Source organism: Euprymna scolopes, chromosome 2, assembly GCF_053919585.1.
Source record: "Euprymna scolopes isolate OS-2025 chromosome 2, ASM5391958v1, whole genome shotgun sequence".
Taxonomy (NCBI): Eukaryota; Metazoa; Mollusca; class Cephalopoda; order Sepiida; family Sepiolidae; genus Euprymna; species Euprymna scolopes.
The window spans coordinates 108452011-108473043 of NC_136483.1; the positions used below are offsets into that span (position 1 = coordinate 108452011).

At 30.7% G+C, this 21033-nt stretch overlaps 1 protein-coding gene across 1 annotated transcript in view; it reads left to right on the forward strand.

Moving 5' to 3' along the window:
• LOC145294100 (mitogen-activated protein kinase 1-like) overlaps positions 1 to 14863 on the forward strand; it is a 153926-nt gene extending 139063 nt beyond the window's left edge. The window contains exons 7-11 of the mRNA XM_080141173.1: positions 1304 to 1383; positions 5816 to 5894; positions 8854 to 8963; positions 11162 to 11291; positions 14201 to 14863. Coding sequence (XP_079997299.1) covers positions 1304 to 1383; positions 5816 to 5894; positions 8854 to 8963; positions 11162 to 11291; positions 14201 to 14208 — 407 coding nt within the window. The 3' untranslated portion in view covers positions 14209 to 14863. The remainder of the gene's footprint in view (positions 1 to 1303; positions 1384 to 5815; positions 5895 to 8853; positions 8964 to 11161; positions 11292 to 14200) is intronic.
• The last annotated feature ends 6170 nt before the right edge of the window (positions 14864 to 21033 follow it).

Consider the following 21033-nt stretch of genomic DNA (forward strand, 5'->3'; position numbering starts at 1 on the left):
ATGTTATCTACTTGTCATGTCACAGTAATGAATATATCCCAAAATTATGAAAAACAATAAGGTAGAAAATTCTTAATGAAAATAGTTTTCAAAGACAATTAGCAAAAGTTGAGTTTTGCAAAAAAAAAAAGAAAGAAAAAAAAGAAACTGGACAGGTCAAATCATAACAAAAGGGAGGTAAATATTTTCCTAAAAAACTGAAAATCTTTGGTAAAATTTAATTTTTGTTAATTGTCTTCCAAAACTGTTTTCATTAATTTCGTTAATTTTCTAAATTATGGATTTTTGTCATTTTTTGGATATGTCCATTACTATGCCATGACCATTAGGTAGATATCATTGGTTTTACTTGAAATTCAATATTTCTAATTTCGCTATGATGACAAAGAAGAACCAAAAATTCTTAAGAACGTACAGAAAGTATTTAATGAAAATGGAGAATAAAATATTTTAAACAAAAAAGCAAAAAAACGCATTTTGTTTTTATATTTTTTGCTTGTCTTTTGCTTAATCTTAGACATTTTGTTGAAGGCTGTTTAGAACTTATTTTTATCGAGACTCAAGTGAAATAGGGCAATTCAAAATAACAGGAAAACTTATTGATATACTTATTAATAAAACATGTTAATGTACACCAAAAATTATGATAAATTGCTAAGCAGAATTTTAATAAAATCAATTTACTATTCATAGTCTATCAACTCCAAACAATGTTCATGTCAAGTCAGGACGATATCAAAGGCCATCTCTTTAACAGGCCAAGAAAAAAAAAAAAACAATGCATCAAACGCTAATGTTACTTTTTCCTTTCTCTTTGCAAAATTCAGTATTCTGCAAAAAAACAAAAAATTTTCCTATAAAAAACAAAAACAATCAACATTTGGTATCTTTTACTGAAGGCAAAATTTCCAGTCAATCAGCAGTTATTTTTTTAATTACAAGTACTTTTACTCTCATTGCTCAGAAAATTTAATTCTTAGAGGGGATTCTAACCCATCAAATGTCTTCAGTTTGTTAAGAAAAAACCAACTAATTTGTTAAGGACACCTCAAATTATAGTTTTTCAACAACTTCTTTTTTTCTATTTTTTTCCTTTTTTTTTTCTTTTTTTTTCCTTTTTTTTTTCTTTTTTTTTTCTTTTTTTTCCTTTTTTTTTTTTTTTTTTGAGGGAGAGGGGCGAATAATCAAATGACTGCACACTTGTTCATTGTTTGTTTTTTTTTTGTTTTTTTTTTTTTCCGAAGCCTTACTGTCCTGTTATTCCAGGACAATTTTTTTAGGTTCCTTGACACCTTACTCCCAGACCTTGACCAATTGAACCATATCTTATCTGTGCTCGGCTCTCCAAGCCCTGAAGATCTCCAGTGTATCATTAATGTAAAGGTTAGTTGTCCATTTATATTATTTACGTTTCCGTCTATTGCTCTCATTTGCATCAACAAATTATTTCAGAATGATGGTTGATCCCAGAATCTTAAGACCGGTATTGATTTTTATGGTGCGACCTCTGCCCAGTGACAATTACTTTTATTTATTTTTTTTTTCACAAGAGGAAGGATTTGATAGGGGTGAAGCTATTGCCAGATATTCTATATGTTGAGATTTTCACCATTTTTCTTAATGGGGGAAGGGAGGGAAGGGTCTAAGTCAGGAGAACAGTCAGGTCAGGTTCCATCAGTGTTTTGCAAAAATTTGCAGCCTCAACACCTGTTAAAGATCAAATAACATAGAATGCTCTCTATCTGGCTGAGAAAGATTAGACGCCACTATTGCTAACATATTTCCTCCTATAGCAACCTGGTCGTACCAGATCAGGCTGTCTGAAGATACTGTCTTCCTGACTCAAGGTCCTGGATATGACCTTAAACTATATTCGATGGTGAGGCCCCAGCTTGCGGGCTCTGGGGAGTGTGGAGCCACCCTTTAATTGCCATTGCTCCCAGGTCTACTCTGACCCGGAGTGGTAGTACCTGTTAAGGTCCCAACTATGGGTTAAATAGAAACTGATTTGCAAAAAACAAATATATTCTATTAAAATAAATTTTCTTCAAAATCACCAGATTCGGCATTAAATAATCTGAAAAGGGTTGATATGCGGTAAAACAAAAACAACCAACAACCAATCCTGACTCAAAATGCATCAAACGCTAATGTTACTTTTTCCTTTTTCTTTGCAAAATTCAGTATTCTGCAAAAAACAAAAACAATTTTCCTATAAAAAAAACAAAAACTATCAAACCAAACACAAATATTTGATATTAGTTTGTTAAAAAAAAAAAACTTGAAACCTAAAAAATGTTTTCTAAAATTAGTGGATTCAGCATTAAATAACCTGAAAAGGTTTGAAATGTCGTAAAACAAAGCAACTAATCAACCTAAGGCAGCTGTAAAGAACGTTTATTTCTTTTAAAGTACTGGAATTATGACACGCAAGTGTTTCACTTGGCAATAAAGTTACTGAAATAGGTAAGGTGAAGGTGCTGGCTGTTAATACTACCACTACCAACCCTCCCTGTTACATACAAGCATTAAACTTATGCAAATTAACTCACCAGAGTTCTCCTTTTTTTCCATTCATACTAAATCAAACTTTTTATTTCACTGTCAGTCTGACAAATGGTTCAATTGTATAAATGTACTAGTAGAATACCTGTACCTGAAAGGGTGTAAACAATAATTGATTTAAAATTTTAATGTTTTCTTTGAAGAGTATGATACACTTTTGGTTGATCCACCCCTTCTTTAAATGATAAACTTTACAAAAAAAAAATGTGCCTACGGTTACTCAACCTGTTGCCTAGAACGCATATTCTATAATTCATAGGTTTCATAGCTTAGGAATTTACCAGGCACATACATAGTGATGCTCACGTGTATGCACCAATCCTTTTAAAAATGTACTGCTTGATATAACCCAAAATCTGAGGTAAAGTAATTCTTTTCTCTATTTTTTTGTATCTAACAACTAATTTTAAAAGATTTGTGGGGTGGGATGTAAGTTTGGGTGGACACACTCCCAAAATGTTAGTATTTTAAAAAAAAATAATGTGACAATCGTTTTTTTCTGTAGTGTCTAGAATATATGTACCCAAATTCATAATACTCTGTTTATTAGTTTAGAAGAAGTCCACACACATACATACATATATATATATATATATATATATATATATATATATATATATATTCAGACAAGTATTGTTAAATAACACTAAGTGTTTTTTGCTTAATGAGCTTTTTTGTAATTTTTCAATTTTTCATTCTTATTTCTCGGTCGAATCTGTGTAAGAAAGTTCCATAGTAGTCTTCGTCCATCTTTTTTTTTGTTTTGGTTGTTTTTTTTTTCTTGCAAAAAAACAGATGGATGATTCGAAAAATTACAAAAAAGCTCATTAAGAAAAACATTCGGTGCTATTCAACAATACTTGTCTGAATGAAAACATGCTGCCTAAATACACAATATACACACACACACACACATATATATATATATTAGAAATGTAGTTTGCTTGAAGCATTGTGTGAGTTATGTATAAAGGCAAGTGTGGATGCATTTTGCAAATTTCATTTCCCGCAAGACTAGCTAATTAGCATAGCAAAAACTAATAAAAATCATAAAAAGCAAAAGGAAAACTAAAAAAGCAAATAATAAGTAGGTAACTCTATCTATTTAAACATAAATGATAAAAATAAAATAGAGAAATTACAATATAAATAACACATAGTAATTCACTCTCAACTTTGAATATATATAAATAAATTTATTCCATTTACTGCTGAGATATTTTCTGCATCTCTGTTCATACTTTCGATCTCAAGATTTGAAACACTCACCATTTGAGAAATAGGATTTTCCTTGAAATATATTATGGAACACTGTCACACACAGTACGTCACTGTGTAGAAGTTTGACTTTTCAAGTAAGTCTTATTATTGACAAAGAAGGGGGAAAATCAACCATGAGGCAGGTAGTACTGGGTTACATGGTACCAGTAGCATATGACATGACACACACATACACAATGAATTCTTACAAAAAAAAGTTCTATAACTTTTTAGAGTAGGATTATGTTTTTGTTAATTCACCATGAAATGAACCTTTACATAAAGGAGACAAAGAGATTGTTTTCTTTATATCAACTGACTTCTTAATCTTGTTGAGAGTAAAAAAAAAAGCCTATTTTTTCGTGTTAATGCTGGAAATGAAAGCCCATTGTGAGCGATTCAGTATATAAAGCTGACATCAACCCATACATATGTGGAATTGAGTGAATCATTTTTTAATATATTGATAGGCATAAATGGTCATGTATTGTATTACTGTATAATATTCTCAATATTATAACTTGTTTATAGAAGTAAATTTCAAAAGAGTTAATGACTACGATAATGTCATTTAGATTAATAATTTTTGTTCAGACTAGCGGGACATGTGGAAATTTCACAGAGGACTCATTCATATGTAATATATTGATGTTGGCATTCTGTAGATGTTTAGTGTAAATGGAGACGCTCTGATATTATTGTAGCTTTTTTGTTAAAACTGCAAAAGTATTTATCTAAGCTAGCACAAATACCAGGCAAAGCCCAATTGTAAAGTATGCTTAAATATATTTTAATTCTTGCGGATTTCATATATATTATTATAGAGTTAATGTTCTGTTGATTTTATATAAAGTCTCGATTTCAAAAATAAAAATAAAAATCTTGGGTGCATTAACTTGAATCGAAACCGAAATAAAAACTTATGAAAAAAATATATGTCTATAACTTGAGTTCCTTCAACCATAAGTGAACCCAAAACTTATGAAGAATTCTTGCTAAAATTATTTATAAAAAAATAGATTACTGGAGTGCCATCAGTTATATTTGAAACCTAAACCAAAACTTATGAAGTATTCTTGGTAAAATTATTTATGACAAGAAATGGAAATGCATAACAATTAAACGATCCGGATGTAAGCATGACGCAGAAAATAGCACAGACGCTATCGTATTAATATATAGATTAATTGGAAAGAACTGGTAAAAATATCCATATGATTTCATTTTGTTCCCCTTATTTTTATTTTATTTTTTTGCCATTACTTCTAGGTTGATTTTAAATAAAAAAAAAAATAGTACCTGTCAGAATCTCCATCTGTCTTGAGTAAGATTAAAACTGAATCCTCTATTCGGTATCCTGAATAAAGTGTGTTTATCACATCTGTTAGGATTATTATTTAAATTCCATTTGAATGAATGTCAAATTAAGATAAAATTGACCAAAATTTGGATTTCAGATTGACCAAAATAAAGTAGGCATTTTCTTTAGCATTAGTGTTTTTTTTTTTTCCTTTATTAAGTCATGGTCATAAAACTGTTAGCAATAGACTGGGGCTACTAAGCTAATTTGGGAATGCATAAAACTTAGAAATATCATGTAACAGTGATACATGTTCATTCACACAATTCTGAGGCAACACGTTCAGGACTGCAGAACACAATGTGAAAGAAGATTGATTGTATGTCTCTGAACATACATCAGTGTGATTGTGCAGAGGGTCTAATGTGACTGTGTATCGTCATAGGTTTGGTCTGTTCAACCACAGCGCAGGGCGGAATTTAATCATTGCGGTGTGTAAGAACGATGAAATTATCTGTAGGCAACAGAAGCAACTGTTAAATTCCGGCAGGTAGACAGCAGATCTTATCCAAGATATTTTAGATGTTTTTTTATAGAACAATCGTGTATCTATGTACAAGCATTTATGAAAGAGAAACAAAAAGAAAACATTAGGATTTTATAAAAGATTTTCTCTTTGTTTTATTTCAGGCTCGTGGTTATATCCAGGTTCTTCCATATAAACCTCGGATCCCGTGGTGCAACTTGTTTCAAAAGGCAGATCCCAAAGGTAAAAAATATTTTTCAGTCAGATTTTAAATTTCTTTACAAAGAATGGATAATGATTTTATATTAGCTCTGCCAATGTAGTGTTGAGCATTTTTAAGTTGTTTTGCATTGCTGATTACTGTAGGTTTTTAAGTCGAATCCAAGATTTTTTAGATGTTAAATTCAAATTCTTTAACTAACATAATAAGTTGGTAAAATTGTGATTAATTTTCAAGTGTGTTTCCCATGATTTGACTTACAAATTTCTTTTATTTACTGTTAATCAATTATTTATTGAAATTAAATATAATAGCATAAAATAATAAAGCAAATTTTAAAAAATTCTCACTTATTGGCCAGCTTGTTGACTTCTGATTATTTATAAATTTAAGAGTGAAAAAAAAGTATTTTGTATGATTTGAAAATGAAACAAAAAATGAAAGTAAAAACTGTCAAAGATAGTTTTCTATAAAATACATTTTGGGGTACTTTTGCGCTTAGCACACAGGATTTCTGTGATGTTGGTTCTGGCTCAACCAACAGCTAGCATAAACCACTGGAATATACAGAGTGCTGATCAAATTTATAACCGCTAGTAAGCAAAAAAAACAAAACATTTATATGATATTAATTACAATGAAATAAAAATGGAAGATCAATAAAATAAAATACAACCTACTGTAAGTTTTATGAATAAATATTTTATTTTTTGTTTTTTGAAGTAGATTAGAATTTTTTTTCTTTTTTCAATCAATAGCATTTAAAGGAAAAAAAATCTTTTTGTTAAGGTTGGACTGATTGAATTTGTGTGTAATTAAAGCAATTTTTTTCTTCCAATTGTTTGCTTCGATTTTTATTAGCTAAGCATTTTTGTTATCGCTTTTTCATTGGTCAATCAACTTGATCAGTGCTTGGCAGATTTTGGTAGTTTACATCAGAAATCTGGTGTACTAAGTGCACAACTACCCATCTCGGAATCATATATATATATATATATATATATATATATATACTTGGGTTTTTTTATATTCAAAAGTAATGGACTAATGAATTCAACGAGGTTGTTAGATAGTGCTCAATAAAAAGAGCTGATAATACTTGTTTATTGTTATATAAACATGCTCACATCCCGCTGCTACAAATAGCCACTTGTTTCAATCAAACAACAGATATCATCAGGCAGCGACTTGACTATTCAAAAGTTCAATGAATAATCTATTTATTTTATTTTATTTTATTAATCTGTTTATTCATTGAACTTTTGAATAGTCAAGTCGCTGCCTGATGATATCTGTTGTTTGATTGAAACAAGTGGCTATTTGTAGCAGCGGGATGTGAGCATGTTTATATAACAATAAACAAGTATATATATATATATAAATTCCAGAGTAATATTTTTCAGAGGTGAAGCAACCAATGAAGTTTTAACAAGGTTACTTCAAGAGTTCTCAATAACAAAGTAGGGCATGATATACTTTTTATTTGTTTTACATAAGCTTTTCTATGTCACTACACATTCATGAGCATGTTTTGGTCAGCTAGTTGGAAGTAACTATTGCTTATACCAAAGTGAATATGGATTTCACTTTTGTATAAGCAATACTGCCTGAAGAGGTCTCTAGTTACTTGTAACTGACTGACCAAAACATGCTCATGAATGTGTAGCGACACATGAAACAAAATGTGTGTGTATATGTATATATATTTATATTGATAAAATGTAACTCCTAAAATCCTACTAAAATTTTCTTTTTTAAATGATCTTATATTTCTGGACTCTTAGCATATTTAGAATAAGAGTTAGAAATATCACTCCAGATTATTTATGGGATTAAAATTTCAACCTTCCATAAGCTTTCTTATCTATTTTATATATATATATATATATATATATATATATATATATATATATATATATACACACACACACTAAATTCTTTCCAAAAATTTTCTTAAAATAAATTAAAATAAAAATTGGAGGGGAGATTAAAGAATTGAACAAATGAAAGTAAACTCCTTTGCAAGACTCTGTCAATACAACCAGTAATATATAATTTAGTCTACTTCTCCAGCTCATCTAAATAATAAAATTATAGAAGCAATAACAGTGGCATACACAGATGCTCTTAATGTCCTATCCTAGTCATTTTTTAATCCATTAACTAAGCAGTAAGACTTGATAAGTTGCATGCAAAGTCTGGGAAGGTTTGATCTAGAACACAGTGATGACACAAAAGCAACATTGCCACTTTCACTCCATTAATCTGTGGCTTTGTACCTGACATGGCTTTGCTGGTGACATGTAGAGGCAGTGATGAAGATGGATCTTGCTGCAAACTTCTAAATTTTCACCAGATCCCTGCTAGCTTAGTAGCTCTGACACTACCATGTTGCTACTACCCTGTTCAAGAGAAGATTTCTGCTTATGTCTGTTATATGTTGCTAATTTTTCCTCTAACACATTTTTGGATGACTATCTTAGTGTCACTCATTGTCACTGTTGGTTTCATATTATCAGACTAGTAAGGGAGACTGATACAAATAATTATTTGGGCTCTCTATAAGTATGGAAGTCTTATTTTAAAAAATGAGCAAAAGAATAAAATTAGATTCTCTACCTCAATGGATAAATGGTACTTTGGCAAGTACTGTTTATATCTTTTTTTTTTTTTTTTTTCACTTAAAATAGCAAATATGAAATATTCATGTTAGTGACTTTGAGCTGTGGTTCTGTTCAGTTTTAGAAAGCTCTCTCTTAGAATTTACTTCCTCTTCGAGAAGCGGTTAGTTTATTACCAATTGCTTGATGCGAAGAATGCAGATGGGATTGCTCAGGCATTTTTTGCAGGCCAGAGTGTTCTTATACTTGTGTGCTGGCTTCTCAAAATGACACTTGACCTTATGTCTAACCTCTTAGAAAGGGAATAAATAATATTTTGCATCTCCTTTCTTTTCTCATTTTTATTTTGTATTTTTTTCAGCTTTGGATCTTCTGGATCGGATGTTAACCTTTAACCCAAACAAACGTATTACAGTCGAGCAGGCATTAGCTCATCCTTATTTAGAACAATATTATGATCCTGATGATGAGGTGAGATTTTTATTTTCTTTTTTTGAGGAGGGGTGAATCATAAAGAATATGCTTTGACACCATTTTTTTTTTTTTTTCAAATTCTATGAAACCATCTTTGCATAATATCCTTTTATTTAAATAACTTTTAGTTACAAAACTTTTGTGCATACAGAAATAAACTTTCATAAGAAAAGGAATTATCAAGTCAGATGCCACTCAAGATTAAGGGTTAATGAGATGAAATGATTTTGTCATAAGTCCAAATATTTGTAGGGACCATGCTATATAGGAATCTGTCAACATTGGCTTTAAAGATAACTGTTATAATTGGCAAGGAAGCAATCTTGTAGCAATGCTTTCCACAAACTGGAAATCCTTGTAAAGATGCTTTTAGTCTGGAAATTTCATTTAGCACCGAGCACACTGAAGTAGAAAAAGTTTTCCTTTATTTTGGTAAAAAAATGATTTATTGTTGTGAATGTCTTACAAGAAGGAATCTGTCAAGCAATTTTTATGGAAATGCCGATAGAGTAAAGAGAAACTAGCAACATCACTTGTGTGAGAGAGGGACTGTAAAGAAATAAACTATCACTCCCACTAAATTTTGAAGCCATTTTGAATTCTGTCAAGAAACAATGCTCTGAATGGAACTTTCCCAAATGTGGCAGCAGTACTCTATTTTTGGACATACAAGTAAACTTAAATAAGTTTCCAGACTTTTTTTTCGTATGGGTACTTTTATTGATAGTACACACATGAAACTTCAGTACCCTTCAAAGTAATCTCCTCCGGCTGCAATGCACTTGTACCGTTCCAACAACTTCTGGAAGGCACCATGGAAGTCCTCTTGTCAATGACCCTCGTCACAAAATTGTCTTATAACGACAACCTTTAAGGTTTTCCTTGAGCTTAGGGAATAACCAAAAGTCATAAGAAGCAAGGTTTGGATTATAGGGAGGGTGAGGAACTGTCTTAATGTCCATCTTGGTCAAATAGGCTTTTGACTCTTATATAGAGGATTGTATCAGGAGTTAGGTTCTTCCTGGAGTAATAGAATGTGTTATCTCTCTTGGATATATATATATATATATATATATATATATATATATATATATATATATATATATATCCAATATATATATATATTAAAATAAAATGTGTGAAATACATTCATAAGTCAATTTACAAGGCAATATTATGAAAAATAAACAAATATTTGTGTTTAAAATTAATATTTTGGCAATAGACCCCAGCTTCATAATTTTGTACATTTTTTCCCCCTCACCATAATGATAAATGGAAGAAAAAAGTTATATATATCTATCACAAAAGCACTTATAGTATGAAAATCTGTAATTTCATTCTACCTATGCAGTGAAAGAAATTTGAATGACACTATTGCAATGTCTTAATAGAAACACCAGGGGCCATTCATGTGTTAGTTTGATTATGTGCACAGGATATCTTCATAAGATCCAAAGAAATTAGTTTTAACAGATCGATTGGTCATAAAATGTAGAGTTTGTGGCAGAAAGCATGACAGTTAAGATTGACAAATCAAGATACGTATGATATAATATTGTGACGACAATGAATGAAAAAAATCTAACCCCATCAAGGAAAAACGAACTTAAAAACAAGACGAAAGATTGTTCTGAATTTTTTGAGATGAGAAATGATTGCATTAATGTTCTAATTGAAATCATAATATCAAACATGGCAACCTATACATCTGAAGAAGGTTGTCAAGATAAGAACATTAGTCAGATTAATTCAAATGATCCAAAGAAAAATGGTTATTGATTATTTGCATACGTTGATGTTTTTTTATGTACTTGAATCGACCACCTAATGATTTTAACATTTAAATTAAATTAAAACCATTATAAAAATCTAAATATGAACATTAATTTGGACCAGTCTAAAGAAAAACAATTGTAAATAATAATGCTTTTATTCCAGAAATTTGACAAAAGGTTTACAGTAATATTTAGATATGAAGTTCTTTATGTAATATTTTCATTTTTCTGATGGATAATTGTAGATGTTGAAAGAAACTATCGCTTAACAAGGAAACTCTTCTGTATGTAAATTTTTCCCAAATTAGTTGAAATAAAAGTTTGTTTCTTCCAAATTTGAAAAGCATATCTATAAAACTCCTATTTTTACATGCAAGGAATATTCTTGATAATTTTTATCTTTTTCTCTGCTTTCAGCCTGTCACTGAGAAACCATTCACATTTGAGACAGAGTTGGATGATCTTCCAAAAGAGAGATTGAAAAGCCTCATCTTTGACGAGACTGTACGACTGAAGCAGTTGACAGAGAATGGCGAATATGACCCAGGTGCGTTTTTTGAACTACAATTTTCTCATCCTTAAATTGACTAGACATGCACCTCCTTAATTTATGTATTTGTCTTGAGAGAAGTTTTTTTTTTCATCAGCGAAAAATCGTAGCATGGTACTGGTACAGCTTTTGTAACCAACATAATTAAGTAAACAATGGGAACAGGCTTAATGAAAACTAACAAGTGTCAGTCAAAACAAAGTGGGGTTCCGACAGAAATAAAAAAAAAAGGAAATAACGTTTAAAATGACAAACATCCTACCATATATGTTTTTTAACGAAGAAAATTAATGAAACAACTTTTTACTTATTTATTTTTGACAAGCATCTTTTTAATTATTTAATTTGCAAGTTTACTGCTGTTTTTCTTACCTTCTGATTGGATAAGCGCTTCATCATATTCACTTGAAAAAAACGAATGAAAAGTCAGTTTTTGTCTAGTTCAAAATTTGTACCAGTATCCACAAAATGTTTGGCTTCATTGTTGTTTCAGCTTGTTCATCAACTTCGTTGCTTTTATTGCATTGCGTTTGACAAATTATTCTTTCCTCGTTTTGTTTAAAACAGTGGATGTCTTCATGCACCACTAGCTTATGGCACTTTTTATCTATGCCTTTCTCTCTTATAGAGAGAATTGATTTGCTGGATTTATTCTCCATGCTCTCTTGAACTTCAGTGACAAACTGAGGGTGTTAGATGGTCAGCCATGTTTTTTTTTTCTTTTTTTTTTTTTCTTTTTTTTTTTTTTCACTTCTATTTCAATCCTAAATCATTCTATTCCTTGTTTTTTTTTTCTTTCATTCTCTCATAGTTTACAAAATCTGAAATTTCCTTCCAGCATTGATTTCAAATATAAAATATTTTGCAATATAGTAACTGTTTTTATGAAAACAAGACTCGCAACAAAAAAGTTTAGACAAAAAAAATAGGCATAAAGTTAACTGTAAATTGTAAACAAATATCATCCGTTTACCTGAAATGAAATTTAACTTAAAAAGTTCATTAAGTTACCAACACTTTCATCCTATTAGGGGATTTTAATAGTCACTTTATCTTACTTGGGTGCAAAGATAAACAAGAGTAAAACTTTAGAAAAATTAAAATAAAACAAAGCCTAACAAAAGTATGTTAGTAAACTAAATTTGTCTTCTAACTCGAAAACATTTTGGGAAATAATTGGGGGAAAGAAAATAGTGGATAAATATCAAACACCAATAAAAGATCTTTCCAGAAATAATTGCACAATAATTGATAACGTTGGAGCATAAGTCATTGTGGAGATCTCAGCTTAGCCTTTGACATCATGCATGCCAACTACATTTGACTCATAACTTCCTCACACCAGCTTCGTAGAAACTCGGCTATACCAGAGACGATTTTGGCTAAATTAATGGTCATCTTTCTCAGCTTGAGTCTCTGCACAGTGAAACAGGCTGCTAGATGCAGTGGTCAGCCTACAAGACGAGGCTGGATGCATTATAACTGCTGAACTTTGGATAATTACTTTTTACTTGGGTGGCAGAGAATGTATGGAGATGTGTTTCTGGTGTAAAACAGAAACCAGAATTTAAATATACTTTTCAAAGGTTTTTCACTCCAATGCCAAGTTGTCGACATGGAGCTCAGCAAAAGATATATTAGAGTTGCTTTTGTCTCATGAGATGAAAGGCAGCATTTTTTGTTCAAGTTTCTGTTTCATGAAATGCCTTTTCTACCCCGGACCATCTAATTTCACCTTAATAATTCCTCAACGCACCTCTAACGAATTTATACACCTACACTGTCTCTAAACCACTAGGAAGTGCTAGAAGCTTTACCTTTTTCTTTGATAGAAATAAACCAATGTTTACATTTAGCACCTTTTGAATTTTCTGCAAAACCGTAACTAGAGATAAAGTTCAGCAAAAGAAATGGTGGCTACCACCAGCAGGTGCAGTGTAAAACCAACAAATTAATCGACCATCCGTTGACTGTCCAGTAAACTCGTCTGGCAGTAATAAGATTATTAAGTTTCAAGGACCTAGTATTTGCCAAAAATTCAGTTGTAAGCTACTCTTCTGGAGGTTAAAGGCTCAATCCTTAGTGTTGGCGACACTGAAAACTACAATGGCAAAATACTTAGGACTTCCACATTAGTTTGACAGAATAAGAGCATGCTACCCCATGTAGTAAATAAAGGATTCCGTTAGAAATATTCAAAGTAGAAAAAGATACATCTGAAAAAGGTCAGAGGTTACATCAACTGCAATACTGTGTAAATAACACTCAAGATAAGAACAATGATTCGAATAATCCAGATAATACGTAATATTAAGTTTTCTCTCCTGATTCTGTCTGGATTTGAAAAAAAAAAAAAAAAAAAATCATAAGTGCTGGAAAACTGGGATTGCATCTGTTAATACTAATCCCAAAACCCAGATTCACAACATTACGAGCCAATTTCTTTTACCTGTTGTATGAGTACAAATTCACACACACACACACACATACATATATAATATATATATATATATATATATATATATATATATATAATGATACAAATATGAGTACAAATTCATATGTATAGTATATGCATGTTTTAACCCTCTAGGGCCGCCCGTGCCATATATGGCACAATCCTAATCAGGAAGATTAGAGTCCAAGGGGACAAATATGGCACATTTCATAACTTTCAAGTTTTTAAATGAATTCACTTTTTTTTTTTTGTTCAGATTCATGATTCAATAAAATATAATTTCAAATTTCAGAATTTTTATTATGTTGAGACCCTAGAGGGTTATGGGACTAGTTTTTAGTTGAGTGAGGCAGAGTGGTGATACTTTTCTTGGCAGTTTTTTTTTTTTTTTTCTTGATAATTTTAAAATTCTTTTTTTTTTTCTTTTCTTTTTCTTAAAATTTTTCAGATCCTTGAAAAATGCTTTCCGACACGTAGCAATGGTGGTCCGGCTGCTGCTGACTCCCATGATACTTTTCCTTTGCCAACAAGGAACTACATTCATACCTACATACACTCACAAACCTCTAATCTCCTTTATACCCTGCTCAATGCTCTGTGGTCACGGGGTCACCAGTTTGCTACTAATCTAACTGCTGTATCCACTCTAACCACCATCACTGGTGATGGTGAAAATACTACTACTATTACTACTACTACTACTACTACCAACAGCAACATTTGATAATGTTAGTACTCCCATCTTCTTGCTCTTCCAATCACAAAAATGCCCTCTCTTATTGCTGTTGCTGTAAAAAAGTTTCTTATTACAAAGTAGACTTTATAAAGATTTTTTTTAAAGATCTTGTATACCTTAATTTCACTGAAAGTATATTGGTCAAACTACTACAGCATTGCACTTTTTTTTGCATACAACTAAAAAAAAAAAAAAAAAAAAGTGGAGAAATAATCAGTTGAGAATATGAGCAAAAAAAAAAAAAAAAATTAATCAGGATAAGTGCCCCTTCCCCGATCTAGAATTCTGCAAACTCTATCTTCTTCCCCTGCCCTTAAAAAGGTGAAAACAAAACAAAAAAAAATAACACACAAAAAAAAATGGGTTTAGGAAAAATGATTATTCAGAGACTATTGCTGGTAGGATATCCACCATTTTTTTTTCTTTTTAAAGTATTTACTTTCAGTTGTAAATGAAAATCTCTAATTTTTGGATTACAATATTGGATCACAGAAACATATCCTCTTCTCCCATAAGCTTAAAAGAACAAAATACCAACCCAACCTGAAATCCTACTCCTCACTTTTCTGTAATTTAATTCCAACTTTTACTTACCAATGTGTTCTACAACTTTCTCTCTCTCTCTTTTTGTATGTGTGTGTGTGTGTTCCTCTCAGTGTAACATTCTGCAGTTATACCATTGTTGGTTTGTCTTCAGATAGCTGTGGTGCATCTACATTCCGCTCTAAACCCTTTCCTTTGCACCATCACCTCCATCAGAAGCGATAACTCAATTAGTTATGTTTCACAGCAGGTTGCTTGAGCTGTTTGCAGTATATTCCATACAAGGACTGCTGCATAATAATGACAGGATACCCCATTCTACAGCCCTCACCTCCATCACTTTACATACAAGTGTAAAATCCTTTTCTCTACACCCTAACTGTGTGTGCTGTCTCCCTGTCTCTTTCACTGTGTGCCGTCTCCCTAACTCTTTCACTGTGTGTGCCATCTCCCTTTCAATCTCTGTGTATACTATCTCTTCTCTCTATTTCTCCACTTCTATGGCCCTTCTCTACTCCTAACCCACCCAATCTTTTTTCTATATAAATAATTGTTTTAGTTCCCCAGAAAATTAACTTTCTTTTTTTCTCTTTAGTTCACCTGTGATTGACCTTTCAGTGCTTTGTTGTCTCGGTCAATTTTAGTCAAATTGGTTGTTTCCAGGTCTTTGTTGGTTTTTATTTTAGAGATTTAAAAAAAAACAATGTAACTTTTTTTTTTTTTTTTTAGTTCTTAATTTCAACCTGTACACCATAAAAAAAAACATAGTCGGCTTCATTACAATTATGAATTTTTTTTTTTTTTTTTTTTTTTTTTAATGACATTCAAGCCACTAATTTTTGTTGAAACCTTAATCCCTGACTCTAGAGTTTCTAAAAAACATTTAAAAAAAAAAAAAAAAAAAAATCCCAAAATGTTAGCATTGTTGCTGTGCAGACTTTTAACAAAAAATTTCTATCACCCCCTCCTTCCCCCCCCCCCGCTCACTTTTTATCCAAACTTACCTACTTATTTTACTTACCTTGTCTACTTATTTACCCTCTTGACTAAAAAACAAACAAGAAAACTGCATATTTGACATTCATTGTTTTTCAAATTTTCTCATGTCACTTTTCCTGTTTTTTTTTTTTTTTCTTGTTTTAAAAACTTTTTTTTTTCTATTTTTATTTTTTCCAATTCTTTTTGATTTATCGTTAAGAATTGCTTTCACTCGGATAAGTGTATTGTTGTTTTTTGGACTTTATTGATTATACATAAACCAGTTACATTAAAAAATTATCTTTTTTAATCTATTAAACATACAAAAGGAATCTGCAATTTTTTCTTCACTCTTTTAAACGGAATTTGACATTTGTTTTGTCTTTTTTGTTTGCTTTCAGTTTCTAGATTGTTTTCTAAACTGAAATAAAATTTGTTGTATTATAGAAAAACAAAACAAAATTTTCTCAAAAAATGAAGCACAATTTGCAACTTTGTGAAATCAACATTGTCACCTTCTGATTTTTGGTAAACATCTTCGGTTCTTATTCAGAACCCCCTGTCCCCTGCATTAAAAAAGAAAAATCTGTATGATCAAGTTATTTTACTTTCATAAAGAAAATCACTTGTAAGCATTAAAATATAAATCTGGTAAATATGAACTATTATTTACCTTTGTTTTTAGAAATTTTTTTTTTCAAAATGGCAGGCAAGACAGTAACTTCTCAAATATTTATAAAATTTGATTTTCTTTATAAAAAATAAGACTTGATCAATTTGTGATTTCTGAAATATTTTCATTTCATCACATATGTACATTATTCAGATTTTTGTTTATTTTTTTAATATTGGAGAATTCTGGCCAACACTTCCATCTATTAATTTAACATCACTTGTCTCTTATTCAGGGGTCGGCGTTTTCCAATATTTCACAAGCTTACTCTCCAGTTTCAAGAGTTCAACTATCTCCAAATTTCACACTGTTATGGTTTTCTCTATTTATTTCCTAACTTGTCAACCTTTCTGTGATTCAAGACACTCACGCTTCTGCAGGATGATCACTCCACATGACCAATACCAGCATAACTGATTTATCCTTAAAACTTCTATGCTTGGAAATTCTTTTTTTTTTTTTTTTTTGTAACAAATCCTCCAACCTAATGTTTAACCATGGCATTCTATATTAAAGGCATTCTCATGCACTAAAGAGCTGGGGCAACAGGCCGATTTCAAAAGCTAATATGATGCATTCTAGTTTCTATTCTATTTAAAGGTGTGAGAGTTATCTTCCCTTCTCAGAAAGAAATTAAGAAAAATGATGGCAATATGACATAAAAGGAATAGGGTTTTGTACTGAACACAGCAATGGCTTTAACATCAATGCTTCAAATGCCCAAAACGAAAATGATCATGTGCCTATCAAAGTATTATATTATCCTCACTCTACAATAATTTTTTAAGCTTCATTAATTCAAAGAAATATTTGTTTTCATTTGGTTATTTTGAACCACCAACACACGTTAATGAGTCGCCACTTGCCATATGATATCATAGAATGCCTCCATGGTTAGGACCACTAGGAGAGAATAGCTAGAAAATAAATACCATAAACAGATTGAGAATTCAAAAGGATGTGAAGAAAAGAAACATCTCCAGTAAGTAAGCTGAAAAAAAACAAAAAAACTGGACATATCTGATTTATGGTTGAAATAAATATATTCTTGGCTGTTGATGGGAAAACTGTGAAGGCCTGCCGAGAATAATCTCAACAAACACGGATCTCTAGTATTATCGCACATGCACACACTCTTAGCATGATTAAGCTATTTTTATAAATTGTGTTGTTTCTATCTTGGTGTAACCACTGAGATAAGACCACAACCAAAGATACAGGCCAATGAGATTGTCAGTTGGATGATGATCAATACTATAAAAGGATTGGAAATGGTGGGTACAATCAGCAGAATTTCATAAAAGAACAGCTAGACAAGTATTTAACCTTGGGTTTGAAAAATGTTATACTCAGTTGGGATGCAGCCATGCAATGGTGTTCCACAGATGGAAAGTTTTTTTGAAAGAAACTTGTAATGTGTAAATTTCTATTTTTGTTTTATGGCATATCAACCTGCCCGTTTTGAACTATTTAATCTAGTCATTTTGATAAGTTTTTGCTTAAAGTTTGGTTTAGGAAAAAAATAAATCTTTAAATCATTGCAAGCATTGTTTTCACATTTCAGCCAATGTCTTAAGGTGCGTCATTTTTAAATTGGGAATGTTAGTCGAACATTAGAACCTATATGAAATTTAAAACCGAACCCTCTATTTAATCCATATGATTGTTCTTGTTTTGGTAATTCAAAATTTTGTATAGGTTTCGTTCTTCCAAAAGATGCTCTTGAGAAAGCTCAGAGATTACGTTGGCTGAAATCACTTGGAAGTTTTCGATGAAAACAGAAACCATTATATTCTTTCGAATTTGCATTGTAATGGCTTCTAGACTTTCATATTCTCAAATTCAACAATACTTCTTGAAAGTATAAAGTAAATCCGATTATAATGATGCATTTAATTATTTGGCATTTTTAACAAGTAAATGGAAAGAAACTGCCTACAAGAGATATGGGTATCTGGTCTCTTGTCTATTTTTGACCAGTCTGCACTTGAAGATGAATACAACTTGGCTATATACAAATCTAATTCAAAAATATCACAAAAATGATCACCTTTCGAAATTTTGTTATCAATTAAATGATGTTAATTCCACATTTTTATGGTAGGATTTCAATGTTAAACCAAGTAAAATATATCAGCCTGGCCCTTGATATTTCTCATGGGAAAACAAATTACTGAGTGAATCAGAATAAATCGTCTTGCGTAGTTTTCAAAATAGTCCCACAATGTGAATGCCATGATTATAACCTAAATACCAATGCACCCCCCTCAATCACTCACCCCTTTCTTTGCTTTGCAGATCCTCTCTTGATACTTATTGGAACGGGAACCATCTTGGTCATTAGGATTCTAATTTTTCATTTGGGTTTTGGATCCAGACCTGGACTTGCTTATTGTTTAGGCATATTTTTTTTTTTTTTTTTTTTTTAATTTTTATCTATTTTTTTCTTAATGGATTTTTAAAAATTCAAATATTGACCCAAATTTGTTAAGAATTACCAGTCCATCTATTTGGAAGAATATATAGATTTTATCTATTCATCAGTAATAATTTTTTAAAATCTAATAAATACATTGCAGAATTTGTCTCATTTCGAAATATCAGATCTTAATTACTTTTAGAAATAGGAAATATTGCATTTAAAAGTAAATTCTTATTAAAGCAGATGCTAATACTAGAGATCAAACCAAAATCTTGATCGTTAATCTGAAATTCTACAAGCCATTTGAACTTGTAGCTAGAGCTTAAACTATCACCTTAAAAAACAGTTATGGCTTTGGAATAATTTTGTAGATTTCAAAACATGAATGGGTAAACTTACTCAAGTGTTGGAAATTATTTTAATAGTCCAAAACACTTTGTTTAAAGCCAATACATACTTGATAATGTCTAATATATTAGAATTTGGTTTCATAAGTCTAGTAATATAAAGAATTTTAATTAAATTGGTTTCCAAACACAAAAAATAAAGCTTAATATCTAAAGTATTCAATAGCGCTTATAATAGGATATAATTTTTGATTTCATTATTTTATGATTTCATAAGTTCTGGAACAAAAATGTTTTTATACATGTTTGTTTCTAGGAGTTGAAGGTAAATAAACGCCAGCTGGGCAGTTTACTTTTAAAAAATGGAATACAAGATCCATCCGAAGATAATTTGAAGAAGCGATCAGAAAAATGGAATATGGATGATCAGTGTTTGAATTGTTTGACATGAAATGAGAAAAATATTTAAAACACTGTAAAAGCATTTTTCAAAGTTAATAGTTTGGAAATCAGTTGTCTTTTCAATATTGTATCAAAAAATAGTATATAACTAGCGGGACCTGTAGAAATTTCACAATGGACTCTTTCATGTGTAATATATTGATGTTGGCATTCTGTGAATGTAAATGGAGACACCCTGATATATCTCTTTTGTTAAAACTGCAAAAGTATTTATCTAAATTAGCAGGGATGCCCCGCCAAGGGCCAAGCTTGGTCATAAAATACACTTTTAATTTATGCAGATCTTGTATATTGTTTGTGTATATTATAGTCAATTTATAGATTCTTATATCCACATGACTTGGGTGCATCAGCTTAAATTGAAACTAGAAGGTCATAACAATTAAATGACAGTCACTCAGAAGAAAAAAAAAAAAATGTAAGCGTTACACATAAAAATAACATGCTATCATATTACAGTATATAATTTTGAATTATATGTTTTTCCACTCCATTTAGTTATTTTTATTATTCAAACATCCACCATTTTCATATAATTACAATTGCTTCCTTCTCTTTTTTTTTTTTCGTAAGATTTTATCAACATACAGCACCATCTTCTATTCTTTCTATTATGCAAATTATATCTACCCTACAATAGACATTTGTAACTGTTTTTGGCCTTGTTTCCTAAGACTTTTCACAATCGTTATGTTCATTATTACCTTTTGTACACATTAAAAAAAAATCATCTGATGATTAATTTGATATCACTAAAGTAAAAAAATAATTGCCACTTTACCCATTTTAAACGAAAAATATAACATGAAAATTAAATTTGGAATAGAGCCAAATCAAGACAGTAGACCTTGCATAGAAAACTTGCTTTATAATAAATATGGATCATTTTAACATTTTCCTGCAAATTCACAAAACGTTCAATCACAACTAATGATATTAATTTATGCAACTAGAATAGAAAACCATTAATGAATATTTAAAAGTTAATTTAATATTAAATGTAACAGTAATATCGATGAATGCCAGAGGTTACATCTGCTGAAACATTTGAATATAACAACCAAGATGAGGATGGCAGTTCAAATAAAACAAATTTTCATTTTAGGGTTAAAATAGTTTT